At 40.2% G+C, this 20941-nt stretch overlaps 2 protein-coding genes across 3 annotated transcripts in view; one reads left to right on the top strand and one right to left on the bottom strand.

Moving 5' to 3' along the window:
• Window positions 1–10128, top strand: part of krt222 (keratin 222) — a 27546-nt gene extending 17418 nt beyond the window's left edge. For both annotated transcript variants that reach the window (XM_024289381.2, XM_024289382.2), the window contains exons 6-10: window positions 1690–1815; window positions 2322–2542; window positions 4785–5002; window positions 5071–5173; window positions 7508–10128. In XM_024289381.2, coding sequence (XP_024145149.1) covers window positions 1690–1815; window positions 2322–2542; window positions 4785–5002; window positions 5071–5173; window positions 7508–7721 — 882 coding nt within the window. In that variant the 3' untranslated portion in view covers window positions 7722–10128. The remainder of the gene's footprint in view (window positions 1–1689; window positions 1816–2321; window positions 2543–4784; window positions 5003–5070; window positions 5174–7507) is intronic.
• The window catches only part of LOC112156992 (tensin-4), a 23754-nt gene continuing 12926 nt past the window's right edge, over window positions 10114–20941 (bottom strand). Inside the window, exons 4-13 of the mRNA XM_024289388.2 lie at window positions 18305–18623; window positions 14741–15126; window positions 14553–14666; window positions 13169–13261; window positions 12985–13062; window positions 12844–12906; window positions 11672–11843; window positions 11524–11592; window positions 11422–11451; window positions 10114–11343 (exon numbers count right to left, since the gene is read on the bottom strand). Of these exons, the coding sequence (XP_024145156.1) occupies window positions 11211–11343; window positions 11422–11451; window positions 11524–11592; window positions 11672–11843; window positions 12844–12906; window positions 12985–13062; window positions 13169–13261; window positions 14553–14666; window positions 14741–15126; window positions 18305–18623 (1457 nt within the window). The 3' untranslated portion in view covers window positions 10114–11210. The remainder of the gene's footprint in view (window positions 11344–11421; window positions 11452–11523; window positions 11593–11671; window positions 11844–12843; window positions 12907–12984; window positions 13063–13168; window positions 13262–14552; window positions 14667–14740; window positions 15127–18304; window positions 18624–20941) is intronic.

Raw genomic sequence — 20941 nt, 5'->3', positions numbered from 1 at the left:
CAGTAAAACTTCCCTGCTCTAGTTTGATGACAGATCTCACATTCATTCAGTCCCATCTTGTTACTTTGGCTTTTGTTCTCATCCTCCTCTTTTAAAAAAGCGTGAGACTGAAACAGATGAGGTTTGTGGAAAAACAAATTAAGTAGAAAGTAACTTGCATAACTGCAGTCTTCTTTTGTTTTTGCTGTTAAAATATTCCATAACCGCTTTGAAGCAGCTTCACCGCTTCGGCGCACATGAAGGGGGCCATGAAAAAAGTGCTGCGCTGCATGTCAGAACTGCACAGCTGTGTACACACGGCTCCTCTGTTTGATTACCAAAAGGGAAATGAAAATAACCAGTTATCACCCACCGCCGCTTTACCTGCTGTCTGATCGTTCAGGTGTCAGTAAAAATAAAAATGAAAAATAATTTACTAAACATACAGGTGAAATAAATCTAGATTTTTGCATCGATTTTGCTTTATACATAAATGAACCAAGTTGGGCGAACAGTGATCTATAGAAAAGTGATTCCACAACATTAGTTTGTCTTCATTTATACACAAAAACAGCAGATTCAACCTTTTAAATGTTAAATAAAAACCAACTGAGAATACCTTGAAATCTAAACATTTCCTTTCATCACACTGTGCAACTTAGCCAAACCTTTCAGGTGAAACTGAAAATTAAAATTCTGAATCACCAAAAGTTTACGCTTAGAGCACATGTGTCAAAGTCAAGGCCCAGGGGCCGGATTCGGCCCTCCGGGTAATTACATCCGGCCCTACACATCATTTTATGTTATTGTTATTAATTTGTCCGATGTTATCTTGTGCTTATTTCCAACTTGTATAATTGTGACAAAATATATATTTTTTATTTTTATGAGGAGTAAAAATAAGGTTTACGTTGATTCATCTGGAATAATATTCCTGCCTGTTTTCATTCATAGTAATGTTTAAAAGTTAAATTTTTACGTTTTAAAATTTTCGTTTCAGTGTGTTCAATAAATGGCTTTGGGGAACCAAAAAGACAAAAAAAAGAAAAAAAAAACTTTATTTATAAAGCACTTTTCATCCAACAGTAACGGAAAGAGCTTTACAGGCTTAAACATTTTAAATGAAATTATAAAACAGAATGCTTTCAAGCCTTCTGCCCCCCTAACCCAACACAGCAAAACATAAAATGACATTTGAAAAAACTCAAAGTACAGAAACCTGAACAGACGCTGAGCAGTCCACAAGCTCCCTGCTCAGAGATCTTTGCAATAGGGAGGGGAAGGGGGCGGGGTTTCCCCGCACCAGCACAACTCAGAGTTTCTAAAGAAGTCCTGCTGCTCTGCAGAAATTATGTCCTAAAAAATGACACAAACTTGGGGGATTTTGGCTAAAAACAGCATTACTATAATTAAAAGTACTCTGTTAACGCTTTGAAAGCAAATCGGAAGACTAATCATGATTTTTGTATTTTTACCATGTTCTTGTAGCATTATTCTCATCATGAATGACATATATAAAATAATTTAAGATTAAAACAAAGTTTCTGAATATTTCTTTATTCAAATTGTGTTGGATCAGGAGCAGATTTTTTTTTTTTTTTTTGGCTAAAAACGACAAAGTTTACAATAGAAAACAAATTGTGGAACTATACGATGATTTTGTAGAGATTCTTACCTTCTTCATCAAGTTGCTTCTTCTTTTTCTCGCAGGAGGAAGCAGCATGGGAGCAGGTGAGCCTCGGCGGCGCCGCTCTGAGAGAGGCGCGGGCCGAGCTCGCAGAGGCCCGGAAGCAGTGGCACTCCCTGCAGGTGGAGATCGAGACCCTCCATGCCATGGTGAGACACCATCCGAAACATGAAAGTATCCTTCATCCTGTCAGATACAGACCAAGAATGGCATAAATCTGTAAACTAATTGAAAAGAGTGGTTTGCCCATATATTTTTTTTCTTGTATCTGTTAAAGTTATATTCTAATTTATTCTCTTAATAACAATGATTTTAAATCAAGTGTAAACAAAGTCTGATTATTTTATTGTTATTATTGGACTGATGTGGTCACATGAGATGCGACTATTGGTAGTCAAGGAAAATTCAAAAATGTACTTTGAACTATAAACATAAAATTTGATACACATATTAATCAGCCTAGATTGTGAATAAAACTCAATGGTTGCTATGGTCCATCTCCTTCATAGAAGCAGCTAAAGTGTGTTTGTCACTGGGGTTTCGACCTAAGTCCTCTGAATCAGGACAAACTTTTGTTATTATTCACACAAAAAGTCCTGGACTAAACCATGCGAGTTTGGAGGCCAACAGTCATCATCTCCTGTGTGGTTTCCAGGAGAAAGGCCTGGAGACCTCCCTGCAGGACACCCAGCAGATGTACTCCAGCCAGCTCCACGACCTTTCCCAGGTGATCGCTGGGCTGGAGAGCGAGCTGCAGCAGGTGAGGAGCGGCCTGCAGACGCAGCGGCAGCGCCACAGCCAGCTGCTCAACACCAAGATGAGGCTGGAGCGAGAGATCGGGACGTACCGACGGCTGCTGGAGCAAGAGGAGGGCAGGTGAGGCCAACGAGTGTGGCGGACTCTGCTTCAACGTTCATGCTTTACTTGTTTCTGCTCCTCACAGAGGAACGTCGCTCCTGAGTCTACTGGACAAAAGGAAACAAAAAGATGGTGTAATTGTTGTTTTCTGGCACAAACTGAAACACCAAACATTCTCCTCTGAATAAGATAAAGGCTTTGTGAACTCCAAAATAATTGTAGGGATTCCTGTTTGGTCATGGTACAGGTGCTGAACAAAAACTCAGTGAGGCGGAGTCAGAGAAGTTTCCAGATGGTGGTAAGGTGTGGTTGAGGCAGACAGTAGATGGAATGATTTGGTATTCGGATTGGTTTCATATCTGAGGGCGGCTCCTGAGCACAAATCCAAACAAACACAAATCCTTGTGAAAACAAACATTCCTGACTTCTCTGGTTTCTGACTCGTATGTGTCAGTGACTATGTAAAAGGCACAAACGATTATCCTAAAGTCTGTGCCAAAGTCTTAAATCTTGTATAAACTTTCACTTGAAAGTTTCACCTGTCTTGAAACTGTAAGTGGACGTTTGCACATATTCCAGAAAGATCTTTAGTCAAGAAGACTTTCATTGCTGATTTATTTGTTAAATGATAAAAAAAAAAATGTTCTTTTAACAACTTACTAAAACAGCTTAAAATTTTTTATCCATGAGATCAACTTGTTTAAAATACAGCATAAACCATGATGCTACCACCACATGTTAAACAGATGGAGCTTTCCTGTAATTCCATTAAATACTGGATATTTACATTGGTACTTTGCAGGGGTGGACTTACCATTAGACAAATGTGAGCGATCTTAAAAAATAAATAAATAAAAAATAATAATTGTTGTTCACTCTATCATGAAAAACCCAAATCACTGAAGACTGTTCGTGTGAAAGTATTTCATCCTCCCCCATTCCTCTGCAGCAGTGGAATGTTCCGTAATCAGGAAGTAAGTGAGCAGACAGAAACTTTTTTTCTTTTTTTTTTTTAACTCGGTGAGATGAAACGCAGATATCTGAGCAGCATTGAAAGTGATCATAATCAAAATACTGCTGATGCAATAAAAGACGAAAAGTGAAAACCATCTCACACCAAATTCAAACAATGCTAAACATCAAACAGGAAAAAGAAGAGCAACATAAGAAGATACATTTATTTATTTATTTTTATTTTTTACCAGGAAATCCTATTGAGATTAGATCTATAATCTCTATCTATAAAGAAAGTCAATAATGAGAAAAGGGACAGAAAAGTAGAGGAAAGGCAAAAAGAAGATCATTTTTAAGAATATGTTTTATTTTTTTTATCGCCACTCCGTACACTGTAAATAGTGAAACGTTGGATCAGTTAACAACAGCTTAGTAATTAGTTACATTTAAAATAAGTAGTTTTTATCTCAATACATTTTTGAGTTGAGTAAAACATGAATCCTAAATGTTAATTTAATTAAAATATATATATGTTTTAAATCTAACAAATAACAGAGCTGTTATTAGTTGATTGTGACTTTACCATTGGACAGAATGTCTAGAAAACCATACAAAGTTAAAGTCCATCACAACCAGTTAACACCCATGACACGTTCAGTGTCTCTGTGTTAGAAAAGCTGGTTGCTAAGATAATTAGAAAATGAACTTCTTATCGTCAACTTCAGACATGAAACAGTGATTTGGTTGATATGAATCATCGTCTTTGTGGAAGTTTCCATTGTTCTTAGGGTGTCACCTGCTAAATCTATGCGGAAAATGTGTCACTCATGTAATAGATAAGAGATAGTCTTGGCTCATCTTTGCCAGAGTATTTACACGAACAGAAAAGGGTTGCTTGCGTTATCACTTTTTGTGGCGTCCACGCCTCTCCTCGTTTTTGTATTAAATTGTTTGCATCTGGACGCAAACGCAGACACAAACTGCAGTCCCAACCCTGTCTTTACGTCTGAGAAGTCACATGGCGTGCTCTGCCCCAACCTAAATGCACGTACTCCTCCTGGCTTTTTGACCGTTCTGAGCGCACGTTCCGTTGTGCCGGTTTAACAGACGTAATCCAGTAAATAAATCAACAGCAACGTGTTTTTGTGCGTGCTGTCGACGTTTGTTGTGCCACTCAAGCCTTGGAGTTTACGGCAGGGGTTCAGGAGGATCAGGTGTGGCCCAGAGACTTTGGGCTCATGTGTCTTTGGTTAGACAGCTGCAGTGAACCTGAGAACGGGACTGAAAATTGTGAGATTTTGTGCAGATACATGAGTCGTAATGGGCAGCCAATGGGTCTGCGCCCTTGGAGGTCGCTGGCAGTGGAGACAAAGGAGAACGATGAGGTGAACGGCTTCAGTGACCCCGCCATCACACCAGACGAACCAAAGTCCGAGCCCCTGCCGGAGACTTCCTCTCTACTCCCTGCTGAAAACGGCCTGAAGAAAGGCCTGTACAGGCAGCAGAGCCTGGTGATCCTCACAGGTAGGAGACACAAGCGCTCACCGCCGCATCTCCTGGTTCCGATGGTTCATTCCTGCATCTTCCCGCAGAGCCAGAGCCAGACACAGACCTGCCAATCTGCACTGTGAAGACTCAAGAGATCCTTCAGGGAAATGTGGTGCGTGAGAGCGCAGAAGGTCACGGCACCATCGAGTGAGTAATGATCCTCTCCTCCCATCCATTGATCTGTCTTCAGCAGCTCTGGCTCGGCCCCAAACGTAACCATTTTCCACTGACTGTCTAACCTGCTCAGACGAATAACATCAAAGCTTTCATTTGATTTAGGGCCTAAAAATAATCATCAAATTGCACTTCAGAGGCTTCATTGAGCCTCCAGTGGCACATTCATTAGACAAGGCGACGTCTGGTGCATCAGACAAGCCGAGCAACCTCCAAGAGCAATTATTCTCACTCGTCCAAGAAGTTACACACGCAATGAAACCTGGAATTCCCATGAGTAACGCGCCGTGGCATTGCATGGGAATGTTCTTCCTCAACTGTTTGATGTGGACTGCCCGCCTGATGTTCGGGCTTCAGGGAGTGGCTGCTGTTATTGTTAGGCGAGACATGGGCGGAATTTGTTTTCTGTGCTTCAGGTGTTTCCAGCCACACACAGACGGGGCCAAACAAACTCGTACGCACTTACATAATGAGCGAACAGAGCTTCACAGATGCACAATGACTCATTAAACCTCCAGCCTCATTTGTCTTTTGGCTGTCGTCTTCACCCAACTTTAAAAAAAGGCAGGCATTTGGAACAATGCCGCTCGTCCGTCATAAAAGACGCCTTCAAATGTTATCTGCACATCTTCAGCTGAACAAATGCTACTTGAGGTTGCATCATGACTTGCGGGACAGACTCCCATCTCAACCATAAAGTTTCTGTATTCTTGAATTTAACTAATCTGTGCTGCCATGACAACCTGCTAAAACTGGTCATTATTTGTTTCTACTTCAATGAAAGTTTTGAAAACCTAATTTCTGTAGAGTCTGAGATGTAGTTCAGCAATCTTTGTAAAAACATTTGATTTTAAAACATTTAATCTCTCAGAAAGACTCTTCAATGTATTTGTGATAAACACTTTTTTTACAAGTTCAACCCAGTTGGAGGAACGGTTTTGACCTGCTTCAGTGTCCCACAATGAGCACATATTCATACTACGTATCATAGCGTTAACCACAAGCCCATGGAAATGATGGTTGCTATGGAAAATTCAAAATTGGCCTTAAAGGGTAACCAAACCAGGAAGTTGGAGGCTGACTCCACCCACTGCAAAATCCAGTCAGAGGGGTGGGGCTTGGGGGCAGGACTGTTATCATTACTGGTTGCAGATCATGACGTCAGACTTCGGAAACTTACATGGTTTGACCAATCACAAAATTCAACTGTAATACCTCATTCAACCTGTAGAGGGCAGCACACAGACGGTTTTTGACTATATTTTGAGGAATTAAATAATTTTATTTAAATTGTCAAAAATTTGGCCAACAGACAGCACTTTTAAAGCCCCATTTATAAAGATCAAAAGTTAATTTAGGGTTTGGTTACTCTTTAAGGTAAAGACATGAAAATCGCCACACAAATGAATCATTATGAGACAAAAAAAAAAAATGGTTACAATGTTCCATCACCTTCACGAAGGCTGAACTTTGACTCAAAGTGAGACATCACACTGTATGCCTTTTTTTTAAAACGTTTGCAAATTTATTTTGGCTAATACAATAAAAACAATTTTTATTGTCAAAAATAAGAACTAAAAAATAAAAATGGTCAAAATCTTCTGCTTTAGATCATTTTTTCTCTCACAAAGCTTTTCATCTTGGTGTTAAATAAAAGACCTGACTAAAAGTCTTACTCTTATATTTGGTGGTGGACATTTTTTTTTTTATTTTTTCCAGTTCCCCTAGTAAGGTGAAAGTTGGCAATCATTGCAAATTTTTAATTTAGATACAATAAATTTCATATACAGTATGTAATAATCAAACTCAGAGACAAAAAAGTTGTGAATTGATGTGTACCCTCACCTGGTAAAGCCGCTATCATGGAATAAAAGCGACACAAAAACGTCAAAATAAATGTGTCAGTATTACAAGTTACTTTGCAAAGTATCAGGATGATAAAAGGATTTATGTCTGCATTAGTTATTGTTAGAAATATAAAAATAAAAAAGCAACAACATAATAATTTAATGCTTATAAAAACCTGTCATTTTACCAATTTGGTTAAAAACAACTTTTTACGCTGCTTATATTTTTAGGCGCTATATCTGTTCTTTTGTTGACTTTATTCTTTAAAACAGAATACTCGTGAATGCAACCTTCTTCTATATAGTGTCACCCATGCCATATATACTCACATAAAAAGAAAAAGCTGGGTCATTGTTGGAGTACTTTTTCTAAGAATTTTGCATTTAAGCGGATAAGAATCACGCCCTTTTGCAACATTCCCCTCCGTTTACACATCCTAAATGGGTTTTCTCTCGACAGGACGGAGAAGGTGGATAAGGTGATAAAGCAGTGGGAGGGATCCTTCTTCAGAGGCAATCCTAAACTGCGGAAGAAGTCGGTGTCGCTGCGCTTCGACCTGCACATGGCTGCGGCAGACGAAGGCTGCGCCCAGACCAAGCAGGACAGCCTCCCTGACGTGGAGCTGCGCCTCGTCATGAAGAGGTCCCGAAGCATCTCCACCATCACGCAGTGACTCTATCGCCGCCCTGCTGGTGATGGTGAGAATCCAGAACTGAGCCTGGGACGCCTTCCATTCTCATCACGCTTTTTCAAATGCAACCGTCAGTGAACTTTGTGTCACTGAGACTGACACGGATCGTGAGTGTTGATGTGACGACCTTCGAGATTTCAAGTCCAAAATAAGTTTCTCTGTCATCCTAAAGGAGGAGAAAGTGTCTCAGATAGCTCCAGTAAGTCTTCATGGGATAAAGAGATTACAAGTACAACTTTGTGGCTTTTAATCCTGGTTTAGGAGGAGGCTCAGCGTTGTAGACAAAAGCGCAGAGGTGCAGTTAAGTGAAGGACTGTATGAGAATTTGTCAGTCAAAAGGTGAAACCTCATCAATCTGCAGAGAACTGAAAGGCAACACGGAAGACAAGCTGGAGTTTTTCGCTCTCAGCACGCATTTCTGATGAACGATGGTTTAAATCTGTGCAGATTTACTTCGCTTTCTTGGAAAAAATGCCTTGCCAGAGGACTCCTTAACTCCTTAAAGCCGGGGAACTGAACCACCAACTTTACAATTACCAATCTGTGGTGACCCCAGTTGATGTGTTGTGTGGCTAAAGCATGTTATCATAGCTACACTGCAAGAAGCTTTGGCTTACAGTGACCTCTGCTGGGCATGTGGTGCATCGCCCATGATGTTTGTCACCTCCTGCTGAATTATATTTGGTACAAAGGAGGACATTTACAGATTTAGATGGGAAAAATGAAGATAAAAATAGTCCCCTATCATGTATCCTCTGGACCCCCTGAGGTTAAATCTCACTAGCAAAGAAATATTTTGATTTGTGAGCTTCTATGAAGGCATTGGCCCATTTGTCATTTCTCAATATGATAAATACATTCATACATTTTATGTCTTTACATAAACATCACTGTTTAAAGTTAATATGTGGATAATATTTAATTATCTGAAATTTATTTATCTTCTAATGGAAAAAAATGCAAAAGAAAAGCTGCTAAGCTAGGTCAACATTAGCAACAAAAATGCTGCATAACTGAGGTTGTGTAACATCATATAAGTCTGGGACAAAATAAATAAATGTAATTAGTGGATAAGAAAGGTAACTGGAAGATAATTTTGCAGAAAAAGATGAATTTGTGATTTGAGGACATTATGGTTAAAGCTAATCAGGAGCAGCTAATCCAGCTAATGCTAACAGGCAGTATTAATGCTAAAGTCCAAACATCACATGTTTCAGATTGTTTCATGATTTTATTGGGTAGCATGAAATATTGCAACAGGAGATAGACATCAAGATCAGCGTATTTATTCTTTATTCTGTCCCTTTCCCCCCAGGACAGAGTAAAATCTAGCGCCGTCTTTTAAATTTCCTTGAATATTCCTTCTTTGTGTGGTTTAATTCACTCTAAAAAATTTATTTTACATAAGGCAAAGTTTCAGCTCATATATCTGCCTTTTGAATGTTAAAAAAGTAACAAATATTTTATTAATGTTCAAAATTAAATCATGAGCTGCTGTTAAAGTAAAAAAATATATACCAAAACACTAACTGAATTTACTAAAAGGATAATTTCCATATTGTTGTCATTTTCCAGATTTTTAAACTTAATTGACGCAACCCTTTTCTTTTAAAGGAGTAAAATAATGAAAAAGATTACAAGAAATAAGTTATAGAAAACATTTTTTGACAAAAAAAGAAGAAGAAGTATAAGAATGTAAAATATTTATTAGCAATTTGAAAAATTCAGGTGTGGTTTCTCTGGGTTGCTGTATGTATACATATATTCATATACATATATGTATATGTGAGGGGTTTATAATTTGTGATCACTAACTTAATCTTTTAATAATTTGGACATCATTGTTAATTTTGTAAAATGTCACTGGTTTTCCCCGTAATATTTTCCCATGTCCTCATCAAAAATCAAATCCAGAATTATTTTCAAAAACACGTTTCTCCTTGACCAGCTCCTCTCTGAGGTCTGGAGGTTTTGTGCTGAAAGTGTGAAGTTTGGTGACTGCTGCTGATTCCCACATTCCTGATGATTATAATGAATGCTGCTCACTGTGATCCCATCTGCAGACTTCCCTCTGTGAGCCACAAGGGGGCAGTGTTTGCAAATGTTTGCCCCGCAGCACCTTATTCTGTTGAGGTTAAAACTACAAACCAGAGGGCAGGATGTTCATGAATCTCTGTGCTTCACCTGGCTTTGCTTCAGTTTGAGAGCTCTGTGACTTCAGAAATACAAACCTTGATGCTTTTAAATAAAGATTTATCATTTCAGAAAAAGAAGAAATTAAATCAGGCTGTTGTGCTTCCTTCCCTGCTTTGATGGCTTAAGTGATGCGAGGAGTTTATCAGATTTAAACCCCACCCCGTCAGACACAAACAACTGAGGTTACCATTTTTATTTTGAATTACAAATGAAAAAAAACAGGTATTTACAGAAAGCAAAGCAATAAATACATTTTGAATCCGCAAAGCATCAGTTCAAGTCCTTTCATGCTTTTTTTAATCAATAGAAACATTGTTTGTTCTTTGATCCTTTTGAGCTTCAAGTTCAGCCGGGTATTTTTATTGACCGTGAAAGTTAATCTGTGTTTATTTTATTTGTTAAATCATCTCTAGGCAAAATACACTGTATTCTGACTGCTAATCTCTTGGTCTGCGGTTTTCCACTCCTGCAGAAACAGTTTGGTTACAGCAGCCGACATGTGTGAAACGGGCACATGACATAAAGCAGGTGCTAAAAATTCACAACATCTCAGTTAGCTGTGAGAAGAAACTAAAATAGAGTCGTCTTTGTAGCTTCACTAATCCGCTGGTACAATCTAACGTAGTCTAGTGTACAAAAAATGAGTTAGATCAAATTTGTTCTTGTCTTGGAAGAAATTACTTACTAAAGTTAAACAAAAAAAACAAAAACTGTGTGATTTTATATTATTTTATTCATCTGTTCACACCTAAACGACAAGTTTTTGTGTGATAAAACAATACAAGCATTCCATTGTTGAAAAATTGGCTTTAGACTTCCAGAATGAAGCTCAGATCTGCACCTATTATCTCTGTCACACAGTAAAGTTAAAAAAATAAAATTCACTGTTAAACAGCCCAGCTCAAAAAAAGATGTAAATATAATGACAGTATTAAAGGACCCTATTTAATGGGTTGGAACTTTGTATTTAAGACCTTATATATATAGATCATAGTTTCATGGTTTGCTTGTTCCTAAGTGTTCAGTGCAAAGGTCAGTTTCAAATAATTTTAAATCAGACACGCCCACTCTGAGTGTGTGGTTGTAGGAGGGTTTAAGAGCTTGACTCCGCCCCCTTTTATCCAGCTGCCATGGACAGAGCTGTATTGTTGGGATTATAAGGTGCGTTTTTGTCCTCTTTACAGACATTTAAAGTGTCACCTGAGTCCAGGATGTGTATGCCGTTTTCCTCTCTTCAAGAGCGTGGCACAAAGCTCCGCCTTCCAGACTCTTGCGTCATTGTTTGTTTATGGCAGCCTGAATGAAGTGGATGGCCGTGCTGCAGGGCTGCAGGGGGTCGTGCTCGGCAAAGACGTGGCACACATTCTCCACGCCGGCCTCCATGCTTTTAGCCACGAAGCCAAACATCCTGTGGGAGCAAAGACTGAGATTTATTTGTCCACAAAAACACTGAACCAAAAGACGACAGATGTGAAGCTCGGGTTACCTGGCTCCAAAGCTGGAACCTCTCCACCATCTGCAGCAGAAAGAAGTTAATCAATGAGAGTTTCACTTAGAGCTGAAAAGCTGAACAGAAAGGTAGACTCACAATCGACCGTCTGGGTCCTCGCCGCCGTAGCTCAGTAAATGCGTGGGGTAATGGCGTCTGAAGAACAGCCTGCATGGGGGAGAGCAGCTGGAGCGTCAGACCACAGTAGCAGTCAGGAAACAGTCAGCTCGTGGATGAAGTCTCCTACCTTCTGTTGATGTCCGTCAGAGTGACGCCCTTCCCAGACACCTTCAGGTTGACTAGGGCAGGCGTGAACGAGCCCGAGGCCTTCTCCAGCATCGAGGTCACGGCTTTCTGCACGGCGCACGGGCCGGTCAGCATCTCAGTGGGAACGGCGTCCAGGTAAACGAAATTACAGGCTGACGGAAACATGCAAAAAAGGAGATTCGATCTCATGTTTTAAAAAAGTTTCGACTTTTCTGAATTTCATTAACCACATTTCTGTATATTTATGTTGCTTTCATTTTAACCCCGACAGGAAGCTCACTCTGACAACACAAACATTTTAGACCTCATTTGCCAACATAAGCATCATTACAGTCCATATGAGATTCTGTGGTGACTTCACTTATGTCACTTCCTTCCTTAGATTCACTTACTGTCAGTTTGATTTAGTTTTAACTGAACTGGAAACCTCGTGAAAGTCGACAAAAAAGGCAGATTTTCCGAGGAAGCAAACCCACTGCTCATCGGACCTGCAAGTGTTCATGCGCCCCAAATTAAAGCAAATGTTTTCTTCCTTTGGCTGTTTTATTTGTCTGTTGTATGTGAAAAATTCCTGACATTAACATGTGTCGTTCTTGTGATTATCACCTGTTGTTTGTACTATAAAAAAAAAAAAAGTGTCAAGAAAATAAAGCATTTTCACCCGAGTCTGGCAGATTATTCAAGTCTGACCCGGAAACCTGGTTGGGTTAGGAGGTCAAAGAACTCAGAAAGTGTAAAGCTTTGTTCACACCGAACTCGGCGGCATTTAAAAAGTATGTAAACGTGTGTTTCGGGCTATCACGTTTAAAACTCTCACCTTCACGTGTAACTACGCAAGTTTTACCAACAGTTTTTGGGCTCAGCGTACAAAATTCACAGCAACTGAATGCGCGTTGGAAGTTAAACCAGGTTGAATGTTGACCAATCAGAGACTCTGAATTGGTAATGACCTATGGAGGATGTCCCCTTTAGTTTGAAGGAGTACTGTTTAAAAATTAATCATTATAAATAATTGTGGTTATTATTTTATAACACCAAGTCTTTTATACTGTAAAAAAGCCTGGAGCAAGATACAAAATAAGCCCCTCCCTGCTTGTCCAGTGTGAACACCATGCGCTGCACACAACTGTCCTGTGTGAGTGAAGTCCTCACCAGTTTTGGTTTGGTCCTCAGATGCTGCATTCTCATGAGGCTTCTCTTCTGCTGCCTTCAGATCTGTATGGAACAAAGCAGAAACATTTCTCCAACTCTGCTTGTTTTAAGGTGAAGCCGTCCAACAGTCGGAGTTCTCACCTTGAGATTGGAGCAGTAATCTGCAGGGTAAGGCGTAAGCAGAGACGGTGTGCTGGTAGACCAGAGCAGACAGGCTTCCTGCAAGCACAAAACAACAGTCCTGCCTCAGTTTTAGTCAGAAACCAAAGGGATGTGTCGAGTCCTCCTGGTGTAATAAGGACACGACTGGAAAAACTTCACTCACCGAAGAACGGCTCCTGGGACGAGCCCTTGATGCGAACCCCTTTGGCTGAAGATTCAATCAGGAAGTGTCTGATCACATCGGATTTGAGTTCTCCTGATTCACAAATGAGAAATTTGAAAATAATGAAAACCCATGTGTGAAAGATTAGTTTTTTTATTTTTTATTTGTTTTTTAATGTGAACTTCACTGTTATGTTAGCTGGTAGCCTTGTTAGCTGAGCTGTGGTTTAAATCTTAACGAGAAAGTTCTACTGAGTCAATGTCATGAGTCAGTTTTCTGGGTTCTAGTTGCAATTTTGGAGAAATCAAAATCTAAGGAAAAAATCTGGAGAACAAAAAAAAGGGTTTTTACTAACTAAATTATAGATAAATGTAATGTCGACAAAATTTAGATGCTGACTGTTGTTTGATCATAACTGATAAAATTTGTTTTTAATCCATGCGTTCTTTCAAGTTCCATAAACGCCATCAGAGCAACATAAAAATGGAAGCTCAGGCTTAGTTTGGTTCTCTCTGAGCCAATTTTTTATTTTTTATGCAACTTAAACCGTCATTTGTTTTAAACTTTGTTTTAAAACTTCACTGCATGAACACTAAACTATTTCTTCTGGTATTTTAAACCAAACAGTTCTATCTGTACTATTCTAGCATAACTTTCATTTTAAATACTTTTTATTGGTTTTCATTTTGGAACAAACATTGATCATAAACACATGGATGCAAGGCACTGTCTCGCAAAACTAACAGTAGAACACGGTGCATGGAAACTTCCTTTAGATACTCAAATTTACTAGCATAACGTTAACAGGAAATGTGCAACAAAAACTTCAGCACAAAGGAAGAAAACGTAATATTTTGATAGATAAAAATATTGAATGCAAACAATACTGAATTCATAGTAACATTTCAAGTGCATAAATAATTCAGTAACATCTTGAGACAATCTAAATTAGCAATGCATAAATAATATGAATGAGACTAATTCGAAAGTTTAGGCTTATTAAAGCCAAATTGGACCATAATTTTTGTTTTTTTAAATCTTAAGTAGTTTCTTGTCCTGAAGTGATAATCCTGTGACTGGATAATCCAGCCAAAGCCCCACGTGTCCTCACAAGTCATTTTCCCATCTTTCCCAGCGCTCACAGGGCCGTAAACAGCTGGTTCTGTGTTTATGTTGGGTACACTGTGGGTGGAAAACATCAGCACTGTCTCACCGCAGGATTTCACAAGATGATGTTTCTCAATTGTTAGAACGTATCTGCCGTCAGCTGCACACATGCACTTTAATCCTCAATCTGTCCAAACTTTCGGAAACTTTTAAACATCTGTGTTTGATTCAGGAAGCAAAAGCGACGACTCTGTATAAGAAGTTCATTGAGGTTTACCTGCAGAGGTGGGAGATTGGTCCACCTTCATGGCCAAGCCGAAGCTTCCCCTGAAGGAGGTGCTGTCTCTGATCACAAACGCTCCTGCTTCCTTGTCCCTCAAACAGGCTTCAGCTGGGAGGAGGCCGGCAGAGAAAAGGTCAGGGGTGAGTGAGAAGACAGTAACGTTACTTTGGAAATCTCCTCACCTTCTGCTCTGCTGATGTGTGGACGGAACCAGAACTTTGAGGTATCCATGACAAACTTCATGGATGATTGGCTGCTGCTCAGACTCAAGCATCTTTGCTTGGAGGTGGACTCAGGAACGTCAACTGCAGGTTCTGGTCCGGTGCTGCTCAGATCCGGCTCTGGTGCTCCGTTAATGAGCAGTAAAGGAATATCGTTGTGCGACCCAGAGAGGGAGGCGGGGCTGCTCTGCGTTCCTTTGCAGTGGAGCTCCTGCAGATGCTCTTTCTTTGTCAGGGAGGGCCGATTCTCAAACAGACGGGTTCTGGACTTGTCACTGAAGGAACCGGACCTGCAGGGGGGGAGTGACTCTGGAGAGTCGGGGTCTTCTCCGGTCAAGGACAGGTTGCTGTGCACAAAAAAAAAAAATCAATGTGATTTGTCTCAATGTTTCAGCTTTTAAGCAGTTACTTCCAAAATATTTACTCCCTTCCTATGAGAACTTTTGACCCCATTTTGCTCCACGATTGTTTTGGGAATTGTTTGAATCAGTCACGTTGGAGGGGTTTCCTGTCCCAGTCTCCCCATCTTTTGTGTTTCTGACTTTTTGTGACTCAACCCATATAGAGTCTGTTGTTCTCCAGAAGTTCTTCATGGAGCAGTCAAAGCTGCCTGCACCCAGGTACTGGGAATATGGTTCCAAGCCTTCATTGAATCCTCACTGTCTGTGCAGTTAAGTGAAGTTAAGTTTCTAAATGTTTGGTTCAAGGAGATTGATTTTTTTTATTTTTGAAATAAGTGTTTTCTTTTTTTCAGCTTTAGAGGAAACATAAATTATTTGGACTTTCTTCTGAGACTGTGCCCCTTTTTTTCGGTTTTAACCATTTGGCGGCTGTAACTTCCCCCGTCATGACCCTACACATCACCTGGAATTAATGTTTATCCTGAAATATCTTTTTTTACTGCATGGAGGTTTGCGTTGGTTTAAACCATTCCCCGTAACCCTGAAAGGGATTCAGCGGGTTCTGAAAAAAGGATGGATAACCCCTTGACCCCTGAATTTATTTCCAGTTATAAAAACAAATCACTTTACTTTTTGCTTTCCAGTGAATGCTAAATTAAGTTGAGATGGTTAATTCAAGTGGTTTGATGTGTATTTCCATTAGTTTGTTTTAAAGGGTTAACTGGAAGAGATCCATCTCGTTGACGCCCTTAAAACCTTTAAGAGATGGAAATGTTTTTGTTCGAGTTGACATGTCTGTGGATGTAATGAGATGGGCTACGTTTGCCAATATTTGAAGGATTTTAATGTGAATTAATAGGAAAGGTGTGTTAAGAGTGGAACAGGCTTCAACATGATTCATAATAACTGGATAAAGTGTGTGTGAGTTATGTAAAAGTTTTTTAACCATTATGTAATCTGATTTTCTCTAGACTAGTCTGTAGTTGTAATCTTGGGATTAAATAATTATTTTTTATGAAGGGTCAACTTGTTGCATGGGGCAACACGAAGAAGTAGGACAAAACGTAAACCATTAAAGAGTATACAAAGCCAGTTCAGTCCAAAGTATGGTATTAAGGTGCTTTGACTGGAGATGATGTTGCTCATGAAGGCCAAGGCTGATTTATGTAGGAGTTTTTATTGTGAACGCTTCCTTAGCCTCATTTCTGTGGTCACCATGGCTACTTTGTATAATATAAATGTGCAATATGCTGCAAGAAGTTTAGGTGTGTCGAGTGCTTCTAAGTTGGCTGTTGAGAGATAAAAAAAAAAAAAAAAAAGCTGAATGGCTCTTTAGACATGCCCACTCAACATTTTCAACAGCCACACCCAACAGTTTGCCATTCAGCCATGAATACAGTGATAAAGGAAACCTAATCTGGATTTGACCTTTGTAAGAGCATGAACGCATTGTTTTTGAATGGTGCCAAAACCATAAACGAGGTCCTAAAGTAGAAGAGTCAAACTTGAGGTTTTTTCATCAACACAGACTAAAGCCTAACCTGAAGATACAAAGGTCACGGTGTGTTTAAAGAAGTGGTAACGTGTGTCTAATTTTAACAAAAGTTCCTATTACACTTTGATGAATGTGTTTTCTTTTTCTGAAATGAACTCTGTGGGTTATTGTTGAGCTACAGGGTTGACCTGCCTCCTGCTGTTGTGTTGGATGTGCTTTGTTCTGGCGTATCTTTGTCCGTTTGGTCATTGTTGTTATTTTTCCATTGTGTCATCTGTTATTTTGCTGACTTGGGACGTTTTGTTGTTGGCCATGATTGAAAAGAAGTTTTCCCTTGGGGAGTTATTTAAGAGTGTCCCGTCCCACCCTGTTCTGAGAGCACAAAGCCGTGACCACCAAAGAAGGCCACACCCACAAAGAAGGTATCCTCAGTCAGACAGTAAGTGGGTGGGGGTTCCTGCTTAAATAACAGTGTCATCAGCTTATAAGATAATTCTCTTTAATGCTCTTGGCATAAACTTTGAAAGGACTTTAATCCTTTAACACTAGCGCTTTATCTTCAGTATTGACGTTTTTTGAATCATTGTAACTCTCAAACTATTTGCGCAATTAACGTAATCTCAATGGATTTTAAAGCCGACAAAAGTTTTATACTGATATGCAACACTGTTTAATTAATTATTTATGAGTTTCTTTCAGCATCTTACTTTTGTTTTACATCTAAACCCTTGGCAAGCGGTTCAGTGACCTGATGAATCAAAGTAATGTGTACAACACTCTGAAAAAAGACCGTTGTCGTGGAGCGATGGAAATTGAGTGATGAAATCCGTGTGAGGAAACAGCTGCAGCGCTGCAGTGCAGAAGGTCTGGTTTGAAATGGCTTATTTCAAGTAATTAAGGCAAGAATAATGCATGTGCAATACAATAAACAGAGGTTTATAACCGAACAGAGATGGGATAGCTAGGCATCAAATTAGAGATATCTTGAAGGGAGTGGGAGGAAGCGAACTTATATAATTTCACCTTGGCTCTACCTTGCCATTTCCTTTACATGAATTATTGATATCCAGTTCACAACTTCAAATCTGAGATTTACACCTTATTAGCACAGATTCAGGTCATTAAGAATCCTGAAGTCAGAGGTGTCAGATGTGTCCTGGTTTTTCTTCTGGACCATGGTCAGCTCTCTCAATTGCAGGATTACTACTTTTTACTACCTCTATTATTTCTTAATTTAACCAAAAAAAAGCAGCATAAAATTGTGGGTAAAAACAACTTGTATATGAGAGACAGTTGCAGCGCCTAATTTTGTGATCATTAAACAAAATAATTTTATTATATTGAAAAACAAATCAAATTTCAGGTAGTTTTTTTTGTAGTCATACTCTTAAAAAAAGTAAAAAATTGTTCTGGTACAGTCTTGGGATATATCACGATACATATCGAATGGAGAGACACATATCGGGATATGTATCGTATCACCAGACTCTTGCCAATACACACCCCTAGTATAAAGTGCGTACGTGATTAAGTAAACCAAGTGATTTCCTAATTTTATCCGCTTTGGAATCCATTGGAAAGTTAGTCCTTGGGTCCTAACTAGCAAAAACTTCGTAAACTTCGTCTTACCTGCCCAGGATGTAGCTGGTGTCCGAGCACGTAGACGTGGACAGCAGTGAGGTGGCGCTGTTTCTGTTGGACTGGCACAGGCGCAGGGAACCCTGGGAGGAGTCGTGCCTCAGCGAATAATTCCTCCTGGGTGCACTGCCAAAGGGCAAAGGTGGGAGACAGGACGTGGGGGAGCTGGAGAACACTAGCGCCCCCTGCAGGCTGGAGCTGAGACCGTTGTGTGTTGGGATGGGGATGCTGGGCGACACGGACGGCACCGCTGTGGGCAGAGAGCTGGGAGGACATCCTCTTGAAACCAACACGCAACGGGAAAAGTCACCTGAAAATGGAGGACGTTAGAGAAACAATTAGAAAAAAAAGAATGACGTTAATGTTATTGGTGGAAACATTTCACGGTGGGATTAAATTAGGGCTCGGCCTCCTCATGTAAGAGTCTTAGAAAAATATCTTCATGATCCTCCTGCAGGAACTTGCACTCAGGGGCTCTTATGATTCAAACAGACTAGATTTTTTTGTGTGTTTTTGCTGTTGCAATAACAGTCATTCACACAGATCCGTCTCAGCTTGTTCCACTGCATCTGAGTCTGCCTGGACATATGTAGGAGTGTTTGAAGGAAATCTCCAGAGGGGAGAGTCAGACAGGTGAGCTCAGAAAGCTGCATCTGTCATGACTAACACAGGCGTGGAAGAAGGAGCCCCACGCAGGTAGGTGGTTGTTGTTTGAGCAGCGCGGTTTAAGAAAAGCACGAAATGAGTGTTGATCACATCTCACTCAATCGTCTTTTGTTTTTTTTTCCCACTTCTCATCAGCGTCGCTTGACTTCCCTCAAACACTTCAAAAGCAACTGAGAGTTTCACCCCAAACACCAGCGAGCAAGAGGAAACCAGGCCCTCGCGTCACATTCAGCTGCCATGCTGCTGTGACCTATGACAGAGCGGTGAGCTCGGCTCACATGTGCAGGGTGTGGTTTAGGTCTGGGCATGTATCTCAGAGCGGCAGAAGTACTGCAATTACCACACAATTAACAACCATAAAGCCTTTGTGTGTTATTGAAGCCCCGGGCTACCTGCTCTGAGAGGTGACTACAACTTTATCTCATGGTGCCACACCTCTGCGGTCCGGAGGCTAAACATTGCTGTACTTTGTTGAGTGGTGTGCAGAGACGGACCTCGCTGAAATTAAACACCCAATAAAGCCGAGGCAGGGAACTCCTCGTTATTTCAGAAATATGTTCCTGGAAGGTGAGACGTTCCGTGGTCTCTATGTTCATTCCGAATGAAATGAGAGTCAATACAAGTCAGTGTCTCAACCTGCCCTGAACCCCCCCAGCAAAAGCAAAGCTGAGAGGCTAAAGAAAGCAAAAAATGGAGGAAGAAGAGGGTAGATGACCCCCATCGAACTATTTAAAGCACCCATGCAACAATAATCATGAGAGGCAAAAGTGGCCTTACGATAAGCAACATAAACCTTAAAAGAGAGTTGATGGTTCAAATCACGGGAAGGATTACACCTCCAGTCGCTCCAGGTGCTGCTGTGGATTATTGGGCGGCTCCCAAGTAATACTGTGAAAGTGTGGGAAAAGCTCTCTATATCTACAGACCTTGACTGTATAACGTGTCTTAAAAATGCTTCCCATTAAATGTTGGATGAGTTATGTCCGCTTTTAAGATTCTCTGAAATCTAGCAAAGTGAAACAATTAAAAGCCAACTCCACCCATTTTGAAAAACCTCAAGCAACTTGTTCTCTCTTTTACTTTGGAATCCAATCCCCTCATAAGTTTTTATTTAACCCTTTAATACTGGAGTCAAACTGCAAATCTTTGACCGTTTAAGCAATCACCAAGAATCAGCTGATTCTGACACAGAGAAAAGTTTATTTTGCACCAATAACAGCAGAGAGTCGCTTTTTTCTGCTTCAGAATTCACTGTAATTGAAACAAATGAAGAGTTATTGTAGTCAAAAGAATGTAAACATTAAAGCTAAAGCTCTGGTGTTGAAAGGTTATTTTTTCTCCAACTCCTTTACCCCTTTTTTCCTTTCTTGCAACTTGTTCTCCCATATCAACTATCCCACTCTCCATCTCTTGTTTAAAAAAATGCATTCAAAGATAATAAAATAAAGCTTAGCTTCAAATATAAAAGCGGTTTATACAAATAAACTCCTCTTGAGTCCAAAGCTACACAACTCCCAACACTAAGAGAAAGTCTGTCCAAAACAAGAGGCCATCAACCTATTGGGTTTGCTCAGCTGCTGGGCAAGTTGGGGGGGAAAAAAAAGAAAAAAGTAGCTCCAGCTTCCTTCAAACATTAATAATGGGGGTAAAAACTCCCCCAGAAAAGGCTAATATTGCAGCAACTTAGGATTCAAGAAAAAAAATAGAAGAAGAAGTTAAGAGTGTCATGAATCCGTCCCATGCTTCGTCTTCACCTCTGATTGTTTGCCGCCTGCCCTGACCCTCGGCTGGACCCTGACCACTCTGGTTGTTCTCTGATGCCCTCATACTGCCTGCCTGACCCTGATTTAGCCTTGTGGACATTTAGCTGTGCTTCACGCCTGTTCTCCTATCTGTGCTGGATCCTGCACTTGGATCCACCCATCTGCCCGTTGCCCCATTCTAAACCTGAAAACAGATCAG

This window comes from Oryzias melastigma, linkage group LG1 (assembly GCF_002922805.2).
Source record: "Oryzias melastigma strain HK-1 linkage group LG1, ASM292280v2, whole genome shotgun sequence".
NCBI lineage: Eukaryota > Metazoa > Chordata > Actinopteri > Beloniformes > Adrianichthyidae > Oryzias > Oryzias melastigma.
The sequence above is the reverse complement of the archived record's forward strand: the minus strand, read 5'-3'. Positions and strand labels throughout refer to the sequence as shown.